At 37.6% G+C, this 20,004-nt stretch overlaps 1 protein-coding gene across 1 annotated transcript in view; it reads left to right on the forward strand.

The window, feature by feature from the left end:
• HLCS (holocarboxylase synthetase) overlaps positions 1–20,004 on the forward strand; it is a 121,767-nt gene that overhangs the window by 1,731 nt on the left and 100,032 nt on the right. Inside the window, exons 2-5 of the mRNA XM_065640813.1 lie at positions 2,047–2,199; positions 6,628–6,790; positions 9,607–10,553; positions 13,763–13,945. Coding sequence (XP_065496885.1) covers positions 2,047–2,199; positions 6,628–6,790; positions 9,607–10,553; positions 13,763–13,945 — 1,446 coding nt within the window. The remainder of the gene's footprint in view (positions 1–2,046; positions 2,200–6,627; positions 6,791–9,606; positions 10,554–13,762; positions 13,946–20,004) is intronic.

Raw genomic sequence — 20,004 nt, forward strand, 5'->3', positions numbered from 1 at the left:
TTTGTGCTGTTCTTTGCTCCACTTCTGCCATTTCTGAAATAGCTTCTTCTGGGTCCTTGCACAAGTAAGCACATTTTTTTCTGTCTGCAATTTTACTCGTGCAGACTGACAAAGCTTGTCAGTTTGTGTTTTTTGGGAGTTGGGAAGCCCTCTAGGGAACTGTGGTTTGACTTGAAGTTTGGTGTAAAGTCAATGCGCTTATTAAAAATGTATTTGTCTCTAAAAAATATGTATTGGAAGTTACTAGTTCCATTTGCCTCTGAGAATTCCTGTGGAAGATGCCTGCCATGCTGCACCTCAGTAATGTGGCATATAAAGGCTCTGGACCTGGCTGTATTAAAGATAGAGGCAGCATCACTGTGGAGCTCTCTACATCATCTGTGAAGACAAAAAAGTAAACTAGCATGCTTTTTTGGCTTCTAGGAAGCTAGCTGATCTACTTTGCTTTCCAGATAGGTATAACTGCCTCTGGACAGTAGTCAGTAACTTCCTTCAGATAAGATACCAGCAAGTAATAAATCGTAACCTGTAAAGTTATTTTTTGTTTGCTCTTTAGTCAAACTGGATGCTTAAGATAATATAAAGCTTCATGAGTTCAGTTCACTTTCCTGTGGAAAGCAGCAAAGTTTACTCTTGCAGCTTCTGTGCTTAGTAAAGAGAGTTGGATTGGCAAGGCACTCCCATAGACTTAATATTGTGCAGTTTCACTTTAGATGTGATGTCCACATTTAGTGTGCTGTAGGGAAATTCTCTTATGATTCCACATAAAATTACAGATGGTGTGCAAAGCATGTGTTTCTAGTATAGTAGTAGAAAAAGTATCTAATGTTTGCAACTTTTAAAATATGTCAGAAAAATGAAGTTCAATGCAATATGCTGGAGAAATAACTACATAAAAATTGGAATAATATTGTATGGGAACAGATTATTTATTTAGGATCTTTGAGGTTCTTAAAACTGTTCTTCGTTCTACTGATTCTGGCTATTGAGCTTTATTTGCTCATTTGTGAGGACAAGTGAGGAAACTGTTTTTATAATTTAATGTAGGAAACGTTTGTCCAATAGTCTGCTAAGTGTATAGGCTGCCTTATGGACAAATTAAGTTTGATTTATTTCAACTTTAAACTTAGATTTACATACTGTACGAGTAATTTCAGTGCAAATGCATGAAGACTTGATATATTTAAAAAAAAAAGATTACTCTCTCCTTTTATTTCAGATAATTTTAAAATATTTTTCAAATCACTTTTTAAAGAATTTGTCCATGGGTTGTACATGTCCACAAAATATAACTGTCATACAAAGGAAATCCTGAAACTTTGTAAATTAGGTCTAAAAATTAGACCTGTGTAATATATCACTTTTGGGTTACTTGTGGTTCACAGCTTGGTTGGTCTTTTGACAGATGAGTGTAGAGACAACATATATGACTTTGAAGCGGGGCTGTATGTTTCCTGGAGGATTGTTACCCAACTAGAATGAATGCCGCCTGGACTACTGTCCAGTTAGAGGGGCTGTAGTGACTGGCCAGCCAGGCTGGGTGTTGTGGCTGCTTTCTCAGTGCTTGCCCAGTAGCAGACAGTGCCCGTCAGCCACCAGAACTGAGGCAGATGAGCCAGGGGTTTGTGTAGTCAGGGCAGAAGAGGGAAGGAAGGAAGAGGCAGGGGGAAGTGGAGTGTGAATGGGAGAGGAGGATTGGTTCGAATGAGGGATGTTGCCAGTTGCAAATGGCCCACAAGTCACAGTGCCAATGGCCCAGTGGTCTTGTGGCCAACTCACTTGTGCATTCTTCCTGTAAAGCTGAAAGCTGGAGTATGAATGGCTTAAAAGCTTGGGTTGTTGCCGTTAGTTTTACTTTTGATGTGTCCCTCCTTAATGGTTCAGGCCTTTACCCCTTTTTTTCCTCATGGGGAGTGTGAAATGGTAGAGACCCTTCACATAAGGCTGAAGGGTCAGATTTGAATTTAGGCTGGGCATAACTTAAAAATGAATTATTAAATCAGATGCTTGCTGTACAGACTTATCTTTATTTTCTGTCTCTTTTAGTTTCTTGATGACTTAAACAGATGGAGTCTGCTTCTCGTTTCTCCTTTTATATATCCTGATAAGTTACTTAAAGCGGAACATATAGCTTTTGTGACAGAAAGCATTTCAGCTCAGACAGATAACTTGCAGAAAGCACCTGGCTCTTCAAAAGAGGTAAGTAGTTCCCTTTTTTCTTGCACAGAAAGTAGTACGGCTAGTTCATTTGGTAGGTATAAACCTAAAACACTTGACAGAAAAAAAATCAATGGTGGATAGATTTTGTATTTTTATAATGTTATTTGGAATAAAAAGGTAATATCTTCATTAAAATGAATCACTGTTAATGCTCTAGTTCTATTTTATGCTTCAAGTAGACCTATAGACATTTTACTGGGATTCTTTTTAGTAGCACGATTCTCTGGCTGTGGATGGGAACTGTAGAATTCCATTGTGAGTTTGATTAAGGCATGTCTGGTTGGATATGCTGAACAGGAAAAAAACGCTGGATAGCTGTCAGACTGAGGCAGATGAGAAGTCCATTTAGCTCAGTATCCTGTGTCTGACACTAGCTGAAACATATGCCTCAGTAAGAATATACAAACCAAGCATACATTAAGATTTCTGAAACGTTCTTCAAGCTTCCAACGAAGTGGTTGTGAAAAGTTGTAATTGAAATAGAAGTCTCCCTTGGAAGCTTCCTTTCATTGTGATTTATAAGTACAAGTTAAAGTTTTATACATTTGGATAATTTTTTCAGTCTGCAGAAGTAAGGCCAAAACAGAGCTTTTAACCTCTTTGCTTTTCTATAAAATGCAGTGGGGAAGTGGCAATATTTCTTGGTTGGAATTTTGTAAATTGTGTTTGCCTTTTCATGTGTAGTACTTACAAAATGTTTTTGAGGCATCTAAAGATACAAATTAAACTACTACTGAAATCCTTATGGCATGCATACTTAAGAAATGTTTGTGTCCTAGACACTTAGAAATCTGAAAAGTGTCTTCTCCACTACTGTATTGAAAGTGTGAAAATGGGGATTTAGATGATGTTCTAAAACTCGAGTTGCTGAATACATAGCATCTCTAAACAGATCATGCATAAAAATAGTATCCAGACCCTATCAAAACTGACTATGAACTTGAGATAATGTCTCTCTCTCCTCTCTAAATTTTGTTGGTTTTATAACTTTTTCCTCACATGAGGAACATTTGCTGCCTAGCTGTCTCATCTTGGATGCAGGTCAGAAGAAGGAGAAAAGTTGTAACCCGAAGCAAAAGATAAACTTACCTTGCAGGGAGGAAAAATCTTCCAAGCCATTCAGGTTGTCCTAGTTCCTTCCTAAGGCAGTCAGTTGTTGTGGGTGCTGTGTCCTCTCTGTGGTGAAGAGGACAGAATGAACCTTGTTGCCTACTGGAAGGAGGAGAAATGGCAAGATGTGCATGCCAGGATATTGCTGGGCAGGCAGTAATAAAACCTCTGGCCTGATCACTAGGGTACCGTAAAATCGACAGATCTGTCCCATTAAGAAGGCTGTGCCACAAGGTGGAACCACCACCTGCAGGCAGTCAATAAGGTGTCTTCCTGAATGGCTCCTGCCTAGCACTCTAAAGGGCCATCTGTCATCCTTGCTTTGGCATCAGGTTTCAAGCTCCTTTTTGGAGTTAAAGGAAGCCTATTACATACACAGGTGCTTGTGGCCTGCCAATTTCCCTGGATGAGAAACATATCTTTTCCAGGCCACTTGTTCGGGGAGATGATCCAGGAGTCCTCTGCTGGAGTGAACATTGAGAGCAGAATGGTTGGTAAATAGACTTATCTAACTGGAGTGCAGGAACAGAATGACAAAGTGGGAATGGGCACAATTCCAAATTTGTGCCTGCAATCAAATTTTTAGTACCTTCACCCTCCATGGAGGCCTCTCAATTCTGGAACAGAGCATGCTTTTGGAGCGTGTTAGTCCTTGCCCTGTAGAGGAATGACGTCCACCTGCAGTGCTGCATCAGGCAAAGTCATTATCTCCATGAAGCTTAGAGTGTGAGGACTGGAGGTGCTGAAAGCTTGTTGAGAACTCTCAGACCTTTGCTGCTGAAGTCTTCTGACCCTGCTTCTACTGGTCTCCTGTTTCCTTGGAGCACAGAGGAAGTAGCCACATTAGCTGGTTTGTAAATATTTTTATTGCCTTTGATGTAAAACTATGGAATCCATCCAAGTGGGCCCTACTTCTAGGAGGTAAAATGGGTAAGATACCTGCTGTGCTCTGTACGTTTTCAGAGTGCACCTGGGGAGCGCTGGGCCTACTCAGGCAGAAGGCTAAGGGAATTTTTTTTTTTTTACTTTTTTTTTTTTTTTTTTGGTAGCAGAGAGGTCCACAAAAATATCTGGGTTGAAGATATAGTTTGTTGTTCTTTTGGGGTTTATTGTTCAGCGGAGTTTTTAGATCTTGTTGGTTTTGTTTGCATTTTCTTTAGAATGGAAAATGTTTGCATTCTAATGTAGATGTCAATAACTAGTTTGATTTATCAAGCTCAAAAGTGATATTCTAGGCAAAATACCAAAATTAAAGAGGAAAAGGACTGCTGTTTTATTTTGGGTTTTGTTCTGCTCTGTATGTGTCACTTCTAGCAAAGTGCTTTTAATTCTGCTACCTCTGGCAGCCAGTTGTCAGCATAGACAGGGACTATAAGAACAAATTGCTTCTGTGGCCTATGAGAATTTCTAGACAGAAAAGCCATTCTTTGTAGGGCTGTCAGTGATCTGTGACTGTTTTCTCTTGAAACTGAGGTGGATGCAGAAAGCAGGACTATAAATAATTTCTCATCTCTTGCTGAGAGCTCAGTTTTCATTTTGTATTCTGACAGACCTTTGATGAAGATTTCTCGTCATAGCAGGAAAGGTTGGCCTGTTTGAAAATATTCTCTGAGGATTTTTGTTCTGCTGTGAAGCAAATGGATTGTTCCATGAGCAGAATTACAGGTCAGATGTCTTGGCCAACAGCCTTACTTTGTGAGGTTCTTTTGTGTATTTGCTTTATTTGCACTAGACAGTGATAACTACTTTTTACTTGTTCACATGCCTAATGTTTTACTTGATGCCATGAAAAAAAGCTCAAGAGCATCAATATATCTTCCTCACGGCTTCCAGGTGACATGTGGATGTTACCTGCTCGTGCCTGTTCTCTGGGTAAGAAAGGATATCTAATTACAGTCTGAGTCTCTTGCTCTCCACCACAGAGAGTAGCTCGGTCATATGCTGAGGAAAATAGAGAAGGAAGCTGGTATCCTGTACCATAAATGTATCTGCCATGTTTGTCACACTGCCGACAGTTAGCAGCAAGCCCTTAGAGTTTTATGCCTTATGACTACAAGGGAAGACTTCCATTCCAGTTGTGGATGTTTTACCAATAGATGAAACACAACTGGGAATACCTTCCATCTGGGAAGTGATAGTGTTGTCCAGGACATCACTCAAGGCTGTTAGCTGAGGCAATTCTGGCTGACTTGGTCACAGACATCCCCAGTGACAGTGGGGTGAATTCTGACTGATGCTCCAACTACAGTGATTCAGATTATGAGTCAGTAGGCAGATTTGTCATCTTTATTAATGTGCCTGCCTTTCAGAAGGAAACCAAAACACTTTTAGCTTTTTGTCTAACTTTTGGCTTTTATAGTTAAACTTGAAACTTGTTCTCCAAGAAGGTACAGCTGCATAGTTTGGGTTTAGCAAACCTTCTTGGAGAAAATAAACTGAAGTGCATCCCTTTCATAATGCTTCTTTTCTGGAGAACATAATTTTTGATGTAATAAGCCACTTGAATCTTCTGTGCTTAGTTAATGTTGGTTCTGATAGTGTGTACTTTTATTAAACCCTAGTAGTTTACTTTTGCTCTTTTTATCAGCATTCTTTTTAGAATTTGTGCTGAAAGCCGTGTCTTGGAAAAGGATGAATAGGATTTTACTTATAGAATGTGATAATAATGCTATCCTGCCATTTTGTGTGTTACTTGAAGCTTTTATAGCCTTGATCTTTGGGAAAGATGTATTTGTATTCCATATTTGCTTTCAACACTAGTGTGGATGTTGCTTTGTTTACTTCTCTCAGGACTGAGTCTTGTCACAGGTATTGCTTGCTACATAGCCCTTCCTCAGTAGATTCTTGTGGTTGTATTCAGTCTCATACATTGACCTTTGTAGTCATGAAGGGTGCACTTTTGTGTGAAAGGAACTATCAACTGAAAGCCTTCTCTAGTTGAAATATGTTAACTCATGATACTGTTAAATGTAGTAGTTGTTTTAAACACATCAGGCATCACATAAACTAGTCTTAAAAGTGATTCTGCCAATTTAGTATTCTATAATAATATATTTTAAAAATATTTTATTTAAAATTACTTCCAGTCCTTGGGTCTGCCAGTTTTGCTGTTTTGGTTTGATGGTGTCTCTCTGTTGGTTCTGCCTGCTGTTGTGCTGCTTTTTAATAGCAGAATCCTTTGGGAAGGAAGGCCACGTTTTATTTGCAGTTCATCTTGCAGACTCATAATACTGTTGGTATTTTGTTATTTTTCTGTAACCTTTTCAAACTGAAAAACATGCATATGCTTTATTCTAGATCGTGAAGTGGTCAGACTATTGTTCACCGTTGGCCTATAAACCTGGTGAGCCTTATAAGTTAATTGCTGAAGCAAGTGTAGATAATTTCAGTAACCTTGGAATAGCATTCATGGAAGACAGGCTTCAAATGGATAACGGCATGGTACCACACAAGATCGTTTGTAAGTATCTTCACCAATTGTTTTTAGTGGTAGAACATGTTTGTTGCATGGTTATTTTAGGACTGTGCACATTGCCTTTATACCTACATAAAAAACCATACTTTTGTTTTGGCACAGTGTTTGCTTCCTGTTGTCATTCTAGTCAGTCCATCACTGTAGCATGACTGTATTTTATACTGGATGCTGTCAAATACAGAGATCCTTGAAAAGTTAGACCACTTTCTGAGTGAGTTTCTCTATTTATAGAACGTCTTACAAATGCAACAACAGAAATAACAGAAAAATGGTTCAAAAGATTTTTGGAATAAATCCTCCTCTTTAATGCCTCATAAGCTACTGCTGATAATTAAGCTTAGTATGATGGGATCTCTGAGTATCCATAATGGTGTTTAACGTTTTGCAAATGCATGGATATTTAAATGTCACAAAAGTGAAGTTAGAAAATATTGTTTCTGTAAGTTTTGTCTGTTAGATTAACTAATCTATTTGAAAAAATACAAAAGGTTTTAGGCATATGTTGTCTTTTTTCAGATTTGAAATAAAAGCGTATTCAAAGCCGAACATAGATTGAGAACAATTGCCATGACTTGAACATCTTAATCCTTTAAATCACCAAGAGAAAGGCTCACAGATGCTATCTAGAAAGGGAACGGGATAACCCGAGGAAGAAGGGCGGTGTCGTTGCTAAATTATTTTTGGTGGGTGGTTTATTTCTTTAGGGAGTGATTTTAATGATATCAAAACTATGAGCCATTGTGTCCTCATTAGTTTAATAATTTCAGCTAAGGTAAGCTGGGAGTTCATGGCTAATTCCACAGCGAGGAGAAGGAAGTAGTTGTGGTTGCACTTGTAACACCATTCTTAAGTAGAATTCTTGTCTGGGCTGTGGGGAGCCCAAGCTTCACCTCCCTTTGCTGCATGACATTGGAACTTCTTTTTTCCAATACTTTTCTAAAAGTGCCATAATATGTAGCTTGTAGGGTGTTGTAGAGTAGTGCGTTCTTGGGGAGTACAGCCACACTTTTTTGTTGTTGTTGTTTCTGTTCAGCAACAGCCTCATTTCTTCCTGCCTCGTTGTGTCTTCTCAGCTGTGTCGGTGAAACCATGGGTCACATAGAAAAATAAAGAAATGTCTTGGGCTACAAAAAAATCCTCTTCCCTGTCTTCTATGTCCCCTTCTCTCCACCACACCAAAAAACCAAAACAAACCAAAACAAAAAAGACCCCAAACCAAACAGAAGGGGTTGGGTTTTTTTGTTTGGTTTGGAGTTTTTTGTGTTTGGTTGTGGGGTTTTTTGTTTGATTGGTTGGGTTTTTTTATGTACATCAGTGCACTGGCAGAAGTCAGGGAATGACAAAATCAAGAACAGCTAGCTAGGGTGCAAGAGGGTAGGAGTATGCTCACAAATTGATCTGATGTGAAAGTGTCTCCTGGTGCTGTTCTGCAAACATATTCATGCAAGGAGGGGATGGGAGCTGAGAGAGTGCCTCATTCATTTACTTTTCAGAATGTTTTCTGCCTCACTTTGCTTCAGGTACTGTGTGCGTGCTAGAACTTGCTCCAGGAGAACAGGCTGATAAGAGATTGCAGATGAAATAACATATAGGCTGGTAGCTGTGAAATTCTCCTGGGATTTGAAAAAATCTTGCTTCAAATTCCTGCTCCAAACTAGGCAAAAGGGATATAGTTTCAAGGGAATGCAAGTGTTGCTAAGCGAAGAAGGTGGTTGAACTTGGATCTGGTGTATTATGTGTCAGTTGACTATTTTGTTAATCAAGTTTTTTACTGAATTTGTTTGAGTAATCAGAAACAAAAACATAGTAAGTTTATTTGGCTTCATGGGAGTCGAGAGAGGTTCAGTATAATTTTGCAGACTTTGATTTGAAATATTTTCATGGCTCAGTAGCTGAAAAAGATTATCTTATCAAGAGTATTTTTTTCTCTCCTCTCTTTTAGTTTGATCTGCAAGTTTCTTACTGACAAGAATTATCTTTGCCCTTCTTTTCTCACTTGTATTTACCAGAAATTTTTTATCTTTGCATTTCTATCCTTCTTGGGGGGAGAAAGGGGAAGGTTTAACAGTTCTTCCTATTTTCTAGTTTTCCCTTGGATTCTTAGCTCCCTAGTCTTGCTATGGGTATGTCTCCCTTTCTGCAGGCTGAAAGTAGTCCAGATATTTTTTACTCCCTTTCACTTGTGCCAAGCTTTTATCTGCGGGCTTCAGCTATGCAAGAGACATGGTTCAATGTCTCTGTCTTACCCAATATCATCCCTTTATTAGTTTATTTCAAAATAGTTTATTTCAAAATAGCAGCAAGCAATTTTCCACCCTGCCCTCCTCAAGAGACCAGTATTTTTCCAAAGGTGCTTCCCTTGCTTCATTTTGTCCTTTGCTGGGAACAGAGGGACAGGCAACATAACAAGATGACAAGGTGATGCATTTATGAGAACTTCCTCACCTTCCCACCCATAGACTATTGTTTTGTTAAGAACACATCTGCATTGTGTACAGCAGTGATCATGGTTTACTTTTGTGCAAATGTTTTTGCGCTCCCAATAAATGTTAGTTTGTTTAAATGTGCCCTGTAGATATCGAGTGTTGTGCTCTCAGTCAAACTGTGCTGACACAGTCATTACACTAAATGACTTGTGTTATGAGTGCAAATTTGTTATGTTCTTGGTGTGTCAAACAAGTGAAATTCTTGCTGTTATAGATGATTTGTACAGAAATTAAATCTAAATCCTACTGTGGTGATATTCATCATAGCTCTCTTAATATTTTATGACTCCTTTTTCTTATTCTTTAACTCTTCAGCTGTCCATTTAGAGGAATCTACTCTGAAGGAGTTGGCGCAGGTGGCACCATCTGTAAAAGACCAAAGTGTAAGCAGTCCACAAATGGATGAAGTAACCCGTGCTGCTACTTTTGGGACTACTGTTAAATCAGGATTAGGAGCAGCTGAGTCCACAGGACAAAGTGAAGAGCAGAAATCCAAGCTAGAGGAAGAAAGTGAGCATGAAGATGAATCCAACAGTCTATCTGACAAAGAGATAGGTGCGGGAGATCATCATCACTTGCATCTTTCCAGCTGTCATGAATGCCTACAACTTGAAAACAGTACTATTGAATCGGTCAGATTTGCCTCTGCAGAAAACATTCCAGAACTTTCTGATGATTCCAATAGCAAACTGGAAGAGAATGATGACTGTCTAGCAAGAGGAATAAAGAGAGTAAACCTTGCCGGAAAGCCCCCTAATGTGTTGATTTATCTTGGTTCTGAATCTGCAAAAGTGAAATTTGAGCAGATAAAATCAATCCTTCAGGAATGCATTGATGCAGAAAGCTACACCATCTACCAGCTGCATGAGGAACAAGTTCTGAAAGATCCGTGGATTGATAATTCACTGCTGCTGATCATTGCCACAGAGGGGCCTATTTCTGAGAAGAACCACAAACAATTTATGAAGTTTTTATCTAAAGGGGGGAAGATTCTAGGGTTTTCTTCATCTTTTACATTTGATGGCATACAAATAAGGAGGAAAAACAAACTGAAGAAGACTGTTCATGAATTGGTGGTCTCTAAAATGGACAGCACTGAAATTAAATTAAATCTTTTGGTCAGTGGCTGTGTTTTTGAGGAAGTGATGAAGGAAGATAACAGCAAAGTGAAGACATTGAGTCGACTAAATAATACTGATAAAGACATAGTTATTGTTCATCTGACTTATGGAGACAGTGGAGGAGTAGCCATTCTTTCTCAGGTACTGTGTATGCAGCAGCATTAATTTACTCATTGCTACATGATGTTGTGGTATGCTAAAAAAGTTCCCTTGTTCCCATTGCATGCTCTTGGGGATGCTTGTCAAGGAGAGGTATAAATGGATGTCTTGGTGAAGGTGCAAGGGCTCTGAATGCAGAACGGTTTTTCATTTGATCCTCAGGAAGCTTAATGAATGGTAGAGAATGTTACTACTGTTCCATTTCCTTGTTTTCGCGGTGTAGTCATGCACATGTAGATCATGGAAGACCACAGTGGGTGGTAAAGGAGAGAGCAGATTTGCATAGTAAGCAAGCATCTTCAAGAGCAGAGCTGTCCTTTTCTGCCTGCTAGTTGCGCAGTAATACAACGGTGCATTCTGCAGATTTTGGGAGGTGGGAACAGGAAGAGCTGAGTTGTTGGTGGACTTGGGGTGAAAGCTTATACTGGCAAGAAAAAAAAAGAAACACCCTTACAAAAATATGAACTATGGTGAAGCGGAGAGTCAAGAGAGGATGTAAAATAAACCTTGCAAGAAACTTGAAAGACATCTCCTCTTAAGGTTTAAGGTTAAGGTAGCCAGCTCTTCTGGAGATCTGACTAGTGAATGAGAGCTCCAGCCTCTAGTACTTGTTGCATGCCATGTCTAGAAAAACTGCTGTAAATTCTTGCTTGAGTAAGTAGCTAGACAATAAAGGTTAGCCTCTGACTGCACCAAAATGCCATTCTTTATTTAAGTCTGTTGGTTCTTTTTTTCCTAATATTGTTACCATTTTGTCAGTTTAATTCTGGTTTTATCTTAGTGTTGTGAATTAAGTGAATGATTTTATGTTTTTTTTAGCAGTGTTTTGATTAAGGCAAATTTCTAGATGGGTGTTAGGTTCGTAATGTTTGCCTTGCTGTTCTATAATTTTTAAAAAGTCTTTGTTCGGCTGGAATGCATTTTTTTTCTATTTACTAGCAAAATTAAAATTCTAAAGCTTGGCTTTTGTTTTCTAAACCTTGACATGTTTTCAGTCAGTAATATACACTCTTAATCTGGGGTTTCTCTGGAGAGAGAATCTGGCTTCCTGGAAACTTGCTTTTTTGTTTCCCAAATTTTCCTTCAGGCTTTAAACTTTTAAATGTTTAACATTCTGCACCTAACAAAAAGCTCAGAGCACCTGGGAGACAGAAGTGGTGGAGTCTAAAATGAGCCAAAATCTCACTCATTCCAGTTAAGGATAATGATATCCCATCAAATAGGTGCCTCTCTAGTGTTACGGTATTGTGATTTCTGTTAAAAAACTTTAACAACCAAAAAAATCCCACACCTCCTCAAAAAGTTAAACAGATAAGTTCAAGTGTTCATAATCTTTTTTTGTTATTATTATTCTCTGCCTTCCTGGATAATGGGTGGGGAAGCTTCCATGGCTGTGTGAAAAGTAAATGTTGGTTACAGGTTATTTAAATATTTACAGATATCTGGCAAAAGTTTTGAGTGATAGAAAGGCTAATAAGAAGTACCACTAAGTTTAGAAAATAAGTCTGTGCCCCAGAAGTGTGCGTCTACCTGGGTGTGTAACCTGTGCTATTAAATCTAGAGAGATTTCTGCTATTTCGTAGTAAAACTCTTCAAGTGAGCCTGGAGGCAACTTGCACATTTTGAGTTTGCCTCAGTAGGAGCAGAGGTAAACATTTTCTTCTTAGCATGGCTGTTGACAATTCTATCACTTCCCTTACTCTGTCTTTGCTTTCAAGCAGCACACTGAGAAAAGCAGAGCAGGATTTATTTACCAGTATTTAGATAGGTGAGGAGTATAATGGGGACATAGCTGAAAAAAAATTATGAAAGATTCTAATACTTATTTTTACCAATATTTTAGTTACAGGAGAACTTCCTCAGGAGCCCAGAGTGCACAAATTTAACTCTCACGTATCAGGTAGCATACAGTCTTCTAGCAATTGTGTAATTCAGAAATATTCATCTGGTTTCTTAGAAGTGTTTTCATCTCTTATCAGTTTATCAGATTAAATCTGCTAGATTTTGGGAAACTCTTTTATACATAGTAGCATGTTTATAGCTTTATGTAGGAAGCTTTGCCACCCATGTGCTGTATGCTTGTACTAGAAAATTGATTAGATACTGTTGCTCTCCGTTTCTGCAAGTTCCATGGTAAAACCTGCTTCGCTGTACCGTTTAAATTGACCCTTCTGCTGTAGTAAAACTTAATACTGCAGAGGTTTTCCCCAGAAAAAGAGCATTACAGTATACCTTCAAAAATCAGATTAAAAGGATTAATGTGTCATTTGTAATTTTAAATTACTTCCAGTCTGGATTTGAAAAGCCTTATTGTTTTCTCTTCAGGGGACTGACAGTGACATCAGCCATTAAATATTCTGTCACAGACTACTTGTTTCCCTTTTTTCTGTACTCTTGTTTCCTGCCCCACCCCCCATTTCAATATATTTCCCTGAATTTCAATAAAGTAGATCATATATGAAAGATGAAGAATATCGTTAAGATGTGCAAAACTGGAGAAATGAACAAAGATAATGGCTTGTGATTTTCATTAAATGAATATGCATGTAGTAGGGTACAGAAGCTTTGAAATATCTTGGAGCACTTTTTTTTTTTTTTTTTGATCAAGCAAAAAACCAAAACCCACCAAAACAAAACAAAAAACACACACAAAAAAGAAGCCTGGTTTTTGCTTTTGTGTTTTTTTTTTTTCCTTCTGCATTTCATTTCTACTTTTAAGCATCTGCTTGAGCCCTGACAAGTGATTCTCTACAACGTGGTGCTCTGAGGTTTGTAGTTCTCTTTCAGACAGAAGCATTTCTTTATCTGCATTGATTGCAACTTAATTCATGTGACACAGTAAGGACTTGCTCAGCCTGTGTTCTACATATCTTGTGCAACCTCTGATAAAGCTCTTTCAATTTTTATGTAGTTCCGCTCTTGTACAGGCCAGAATATGACCAATATTCTTGTTGGCTCTAGATTGCTAGCAGTCATGAAAAGCAGAAGGAGAAGTTTAGATTAATAAATACAAGTTCGAACAACTCCTTCAGGATAAGATCAGTTTATTAAGAAGGCATATTTTATGTAGGTTTCAGAGAAAATTGTAGTGTACTGTTGTGCTTATTTCTCTCTGCCACGTTAAAATGTGTAAGACCAACAAACCTTTTGTTTGTTTATTTGTTTTATTCTCTTTGCACATATCCTGCCAGGCACACTTGGAACTGGATATCAATTCTGTGGATGTCCAAACTGAAGAGGATTTTAAGTTGCTTAAGATAAGCAATACCAAGAGATATGAAGTTCTCAAGGAGATCCTGATATCACTTGGCCTGAGTTGTGAATTAAGTAAAATTCCTATGTTAACACCTATTTACCTTCTCTCTTCTGATGAGGTAAGGCTTCTGCTTACATTTCAGTTGTTTGAGATTTACCCTACAAGATAAATTCAGTGTTCACTTAAATACACCTTGTTTCTTATGTGGTATTTTTGTTTGGAGAGGTTTACATATGCATTGCGGCTAAGCAAAAAGTTTAATTTGTACTCTGTCACTATTTTGTTACCTGCTTGTTGTGGTTTTGAATTTAAGCATGGGGAAATTGTGCAGGGTTAACTTTTCAGATATATTTTCTCTATGTTAAGAACTTTGATGCTTGTTTGCATGCTTCTGCAATATCAAAACACAAGGCTGTGGCAAGCTACAGGAAGAGCTGATTTAGAAGACAGGATTTGTTTTTCTGTTAAAACGAGGTAGAAAGTTCTGTATAGGCTGACAACAAAAGATCAAACCCAAATTATGGAGAGAGGTTTGGCAGACCAAAACTGAAAGATCCGAGTGAATAGGAAAGAACATGTGATTACACAACAAAGAGCTTTATTCCTGAGGTTGTTGTAGTATTTCCTGGAAACAGAATAGCTTCTTGTATTTCAAATAGTCATCTGACTGTTCTGGACTTTTCCGTTTGGATGTTGCTATGGAGAATTGTGAAGAACATATAAAGCAGTAATTTTAACTTTTTTTTAGAAACATGCTTCAAATACATGAGAACCATATTGTATTGATCTGAAGGGGCGAAGCAGTAGGTGATTAAAAAGCAGTACAGGTTACTCAGGCTCTTTGAGGTTGTTGTTTCCAACCAATGTAGAGTTGTCACTACTTGCTCTTAGCACTCGGTCTGATTTCCTGCTCTTTTTCTGTACCACCCTTACATTAGCACAGCAACGTCTTTAGGGGAACTCAACTATAGAAGCTCCTCCATGGATGCTTGTTTCCAGCAGTATCGTATGTAACATACTCTTTTGGCCACAGGATCAATCAATGAACAAAGTGTCATATTACAGCTGAATGTTTTTGAATGACTCAGATGATATTTTAGAGTTAGATTGTGTTTTTCAAAACAGTGTTCATTAATCTGGAAGGTGGGTATGATAAGAATTGCTCAATTGATTGATTGGGAATATGTGATATGTGACTTCATTGTGTGTCAGGGAAGTCAGTAGCAGAGCCAGACAAACAGACCAGAATACTATTAATAGGTATCTGTAAATTCAAATCTGTATTTGTTTTCTATGTCTCTGAAGATACTGCCAAAACTTTCTACTGGTGCATTAAGCAATGCCCTCGTATAGCAACTCAGATTGGATGTACCAATTGATCAAAATTAGGCAAAATGCAGAGAGCTTTATTATTATTATTATTATTCCCCTTGAATGATTGCCCTTTTGTGTGTGCCAGACTCTGCTAGGTCCATCTCCACTTTACAATGGAGAAAATACTGTTGGATGTCCTTCTATCCAGCCTTCTACTTGAAGCGGGGCTGTTGCCAACACTAGGTCAGATCAGCCGTGCCCTTTGGTTGCGACTTGAAAACCTCCAAGGGTACATGCTACAACCTGTCGGTGCAACCCGTTCCAGTCCTGCTGTATCATTCTAGTGAATTTATTATCTGATGTCCAGCCTGAATCTCTCAAACTGCAATTTATGGCTGTTGATACTTTATTGTATTGTCTGGCACTAAGAAGCATTTAGTTCTGTCATTCTTTCAACTCTCTTAAGTAGTTATCATTGTCACTCCTTAGCCTCCTCTTTGCCAAACTGAACAAAACCAGCTTCTTTATCCTCTTACAGATCTGTTGTGTGTTCCTACCCCCTTTGTGGGTGCTTTCCAAGGAATTTTAACTATCAATTCCTTGCATAAACTGAAGTTTGCTTTCCCAAGGCCTAACTCTGCTGCTTCCCTTCTCAGCCTTCCTTCAGATCTTGGATTCTCATGGTTGCTACAGCCAATGCTGCTGCCTGTGACCAAATAAGAAACAAGTTCTTCCCTGTCTGTGAGCAGCAAATTCTTAAGAACTGAGTATCTGTTTTTGTGGCAGATGTGGACACAAAACTGAAACCCATTTAGCCTGTTTGACTAATATCAAATGTGCTCTATAAAGAAGGCTAGTAGTTTATTGAACTCTTCTTTTGTTCTCCTTTGTCACACTTTTTTCATGAGTGGTTCTTTCCTGTGCCCTTGTGGTTTTCAAACATGCTATGAATAAAAAAAGTTAGTTAATTTGTGTCCAAACTTGCCATCTAGTGGCATATTACAGGTTGCAGGCCATCTATTCAAGATGTTTTTGCGAAATATACTGCATAGTTAAAGTTTATACCAGAATTAGTTTTTTAAACTTTGTTTTTCCACAGTTTTTTTTTAAATGATAGTTTTTCTGTGCTTGTATGTGTAGTCACTGTTTCAATGTCTTTCGCTTTAGCCACGACACCTTTCCAGAATATTGTGTGCAACTTGTGTGTAAAAACTACAGTTAATGAAAAGCTAACATATTAAAATAGATAGGGAGTATGTAACTGTTCAGCTTTCTAACAAGTTATTTTTCTTTGTATGTCATGTTCTCTATAGGTCTTCTTGCTTTGCTAGAGAGCAAGGGGACACCAGAAATGTACTCAACAGCTGAATAATTTGAGGAAATACTTAAACTTGTTTAAGATCAGAGCGAGTCAGTAGTACTGGAAATGGAGGAAACTGTCTTGCAAGCTCTAGTACTCTTGAACTTCCCTCTTTTTTTATCAGTGTTTGTATGGAGAGCTTGTCCAGTACAGGTCACTGGGAATGTGTTGGATAGTATATTTCTTCCTTGAGAGATTATCCAAGTAATGCTCATCGACAGCAAGTGATTTTTTAAAATTATTTTCTTATGCTTCTGTGTAATAAGAAATGTCATAATGAGTCAACTACTAATCAACCAAGCTCCATGTCCTGTTAGCAGTTCCAAAAATGGAAGAATGGCAAATCTTCTTCTCTTTGTTTCTAAGAGCTGGCAGTTCACTAATGATTCTTCACTCCCAGACTGGAAGTTGCATTTGTACCATTATGTTTAAAAACCACTGGTAGACTTAACCTTGTCAGATTTTTCTAATTAATTTTAGAAACTACAAGACGTATGTGGGAGAAATAGTAACTGATTTTGCTCTGCATTTTCTACTCCATTGAGGAAAAAAAATGTAGGTTTTTTGTAGCTGTTTTTAGATTCTTTAAATTTAAAGTGCAAGTTTGGTTAGCTTTTTCTTTCTGATCTGTAAGACTCAATTTACAGTATACCTGTACCCTGTTCTGTGTGATTTCTTTGGCTTCTCTTCCCCACCTCTTTTCCTCTTTATCACTTCAGAACTTTAATCAGTCCTGTTTTCTACTACATTGTGGGCATAAAACTTTCTCAGCTTTATTATACGAATAAATAGCTTCTTTTGTCTTTGCCTATAATTCCTGTACAGTCTGTGTCTTTTTGCAGTATTGTTGCAATGTGGTTAATAATTCCATCAAATCTCTTATGCTGATTGGTAGAAATTTGATTATTAAGACTGTCAGATCTTCCTGTCTACTCTCTTGGTCTCAGAGAGTGCCTTTTACAATGTAATTTTTAGCTGCTTCTGAGGGGTGAATTAGAAATGTTTTTTCTTCCTTAGGATCCACATTTTGAAGTTTTAGTTTCTGGTTTATATGGTTATCATGTATCTTAAAATCACAGTCTTACTACATGGATTTAGAAAAGCCAATAAAATATGAGCAGAATTGGCATTAGCTTTCTGAAAATCAGTATAACTTTAGAATTCAGGGAGACCATTTATTTAATTCCTTAAAAAAAAAAAAAAAAAGGTAATTCTAGGGAGAAGAGGTGAATTTTTACTTTAAGCAGCCAGGATTTAACGTTTGTGATCTATTAAGGGTGTGGGAGTTTTAATATTTTTAAATTTTTATGTTTATGTATAATAAAAGTGGGGAGTAGTTTGATGTATGAAAAAATAAGCAAAGGTATAATTAATTTACACATAACAAAATTTGAATGTAGTGTCATTTTCTTTGAAAAAAATTCTTGGAAAAGCAGACGTTAATATTTTATGAAGAGTTACAAACTTTGTAATGCACTTTTTGCCTTTGACATATGAAAAGAAAATTTTAGTTTAGGATGGAATGTAGGAGACTTGGGAAGAAATATTTAAACCTTGACAGTAGTTATGCTGAAAATTACACAATCAAATTTTGTCACTCAGGAAAAATACATTAGGAACAGGATGGTCAGGCTTTTAAAAGGGTGAAATATTAACTTCATTTAGCTTAGCCAGACTAGATTGATGCTGCTGATACTGTTCTAAAATAGGCAGAGGTTTTCAGCTGTGCTGTATTCAAGTTGAAGTACAGGTTGAGTTGGAGGTTCTACTAAATAAGCACTGAATCTCGTTTTCTTCTCTTCTGTGTTGCTTTTGTTCACTTGGCTTTTTCTTAAAATGTCCACAGGTTCTACCAGCCTGAGATGGAAATTCTGGTAATATTATGGCTTCAAATTCAGATAAAAGCTCTAGTATCTAAATAATGGATGATAGTGTCCAGCTGTTAAGAGGTCTAGATCTTACCATGCAGAATTACACTAGTTAGTGCTCACTGCTGTTGGTGTTGAATGATTGCTGTGACAGTGGGCACTTTTTATTCCTGATCTCCTTTCTTGTAAATAGAGTATAAGGCAGGGGGCCTGGAAAGTAACAGCGCTTGAGGCAACTCTTTCATCTCAAGACTTTTTGCACTAAGGCTTGCAAGTATGGTTTGCTTCAGATACATACATACAGACATTTTAAAATTCTATTAACTGGGAAAAATCCATATTGATAGAGTGCTACAATAATGGAGGCAGTGTCTGAACCAAAACCAATATAGTATGAAAGGCAAGTTATTTGCTGACTAAAAGTTTAGTTAAATCTGCACAACCTGTTCGTATTAAATATAATTTTAAAGACAAGTATCGATATTGAAACACAGCACCTTTTTCTCTCCCTGTTTCCTTGATCTGGTAGAAAGCAGTTAAGCAAATTGTAGACTTGTACATTGCTGTAAAAAGAAAGTTCTGTGTCACTGTGGTGCAGGGTGAACTCCAAGTGTTGAAACAAACCGTGATCACTGTAAGCCTGTTGTCTGGCACCCATATGTGTGGTGGCAGCTTCAAGCATAGAGATCTGATTTTTTCTGCAGCTTTGCCTTTAAACACTCAGATATTTACTCTTTCACATTGCCATCTTAAGGGATAATTTTTCAGACATAAATGCTAGGATTGTATTTTATTGCCATAAGTTTCAACATAACATCATCTAGGTTTCAAAACAAGAATTCACTCTTTGAAGAATGAGAGAGATTTGTGAGAATAGTGATTATTTCCATTATTACACCCACACATTTGCTTATCTGAAGCCTCTTAAACTTGACTACTAACTCCTCAGGCTGTGTTAGGCTGAGTCACTTTTTTCAATATCTTCCAAATGGATGGCAGACAAATGATGAAGTGTAGTCAGTCTGCACTACTTCAGCTCAGCTAGTAACCATCTTTTAAACAGTACATTCTTCCAGAATAATAAACAGTCAATACAAACATATTGGCTGAAGCTTGAAGCTGGAGGTTTTAACTCGTGTTTATTGGAGGTAGAAAGAATAATTTAAAAGTGCAATTGAACGTGCCTCTTGAATTTCAGACTTTGAGATACAGAATACTGCATTCACAAGGGTAATGCAGCGCAAAGATAACTTTGTGTATTTGAATAACTCAGTACACTACAACACATTCAGAATTCAGTCAAACTGAATTTACATGTCTTGAGCTTCAGTTTTGGTTCTGTGATGGCATCCGCTGTTTTTGAATTCCAGGTCCATTATGTCAGCAGAGTATGAAGTTACTTTATCCTGAGTAAATCTTTCTTTGAGGATGAGAAATTTGAACTCTCAGCTAGCACTATAATGAACATAGATTTCAGGGTATGTTTTGAGACAATTGTTTCCGAAATATTTCCATGCATATTAATGTATATTCTAGAGCTTGAGATTCAACTGTGAAACTTTGGAGTTTTTTAAAAAATTCCAGTGCTAAAATCAGGAGTACTTATACTGAAACTTTAAAGCCTTATTTTTGTTG

This window comes from Caloenas nicobarica, chromosome 1 (assembly GCF_036013445.1).
Source record: "Caloenas nicobarica isolate bCalNic1 chromosome 1, bCalNic1.hap1, whole genome shotgun sequence".
Classification (NCBI taxonomy): domain Eukaryota; kingdom Metazoa; phylum Chordata; class Aves; order Columbiformes; family Columbidae; genus Caloenas; species Caloenas nicobarica.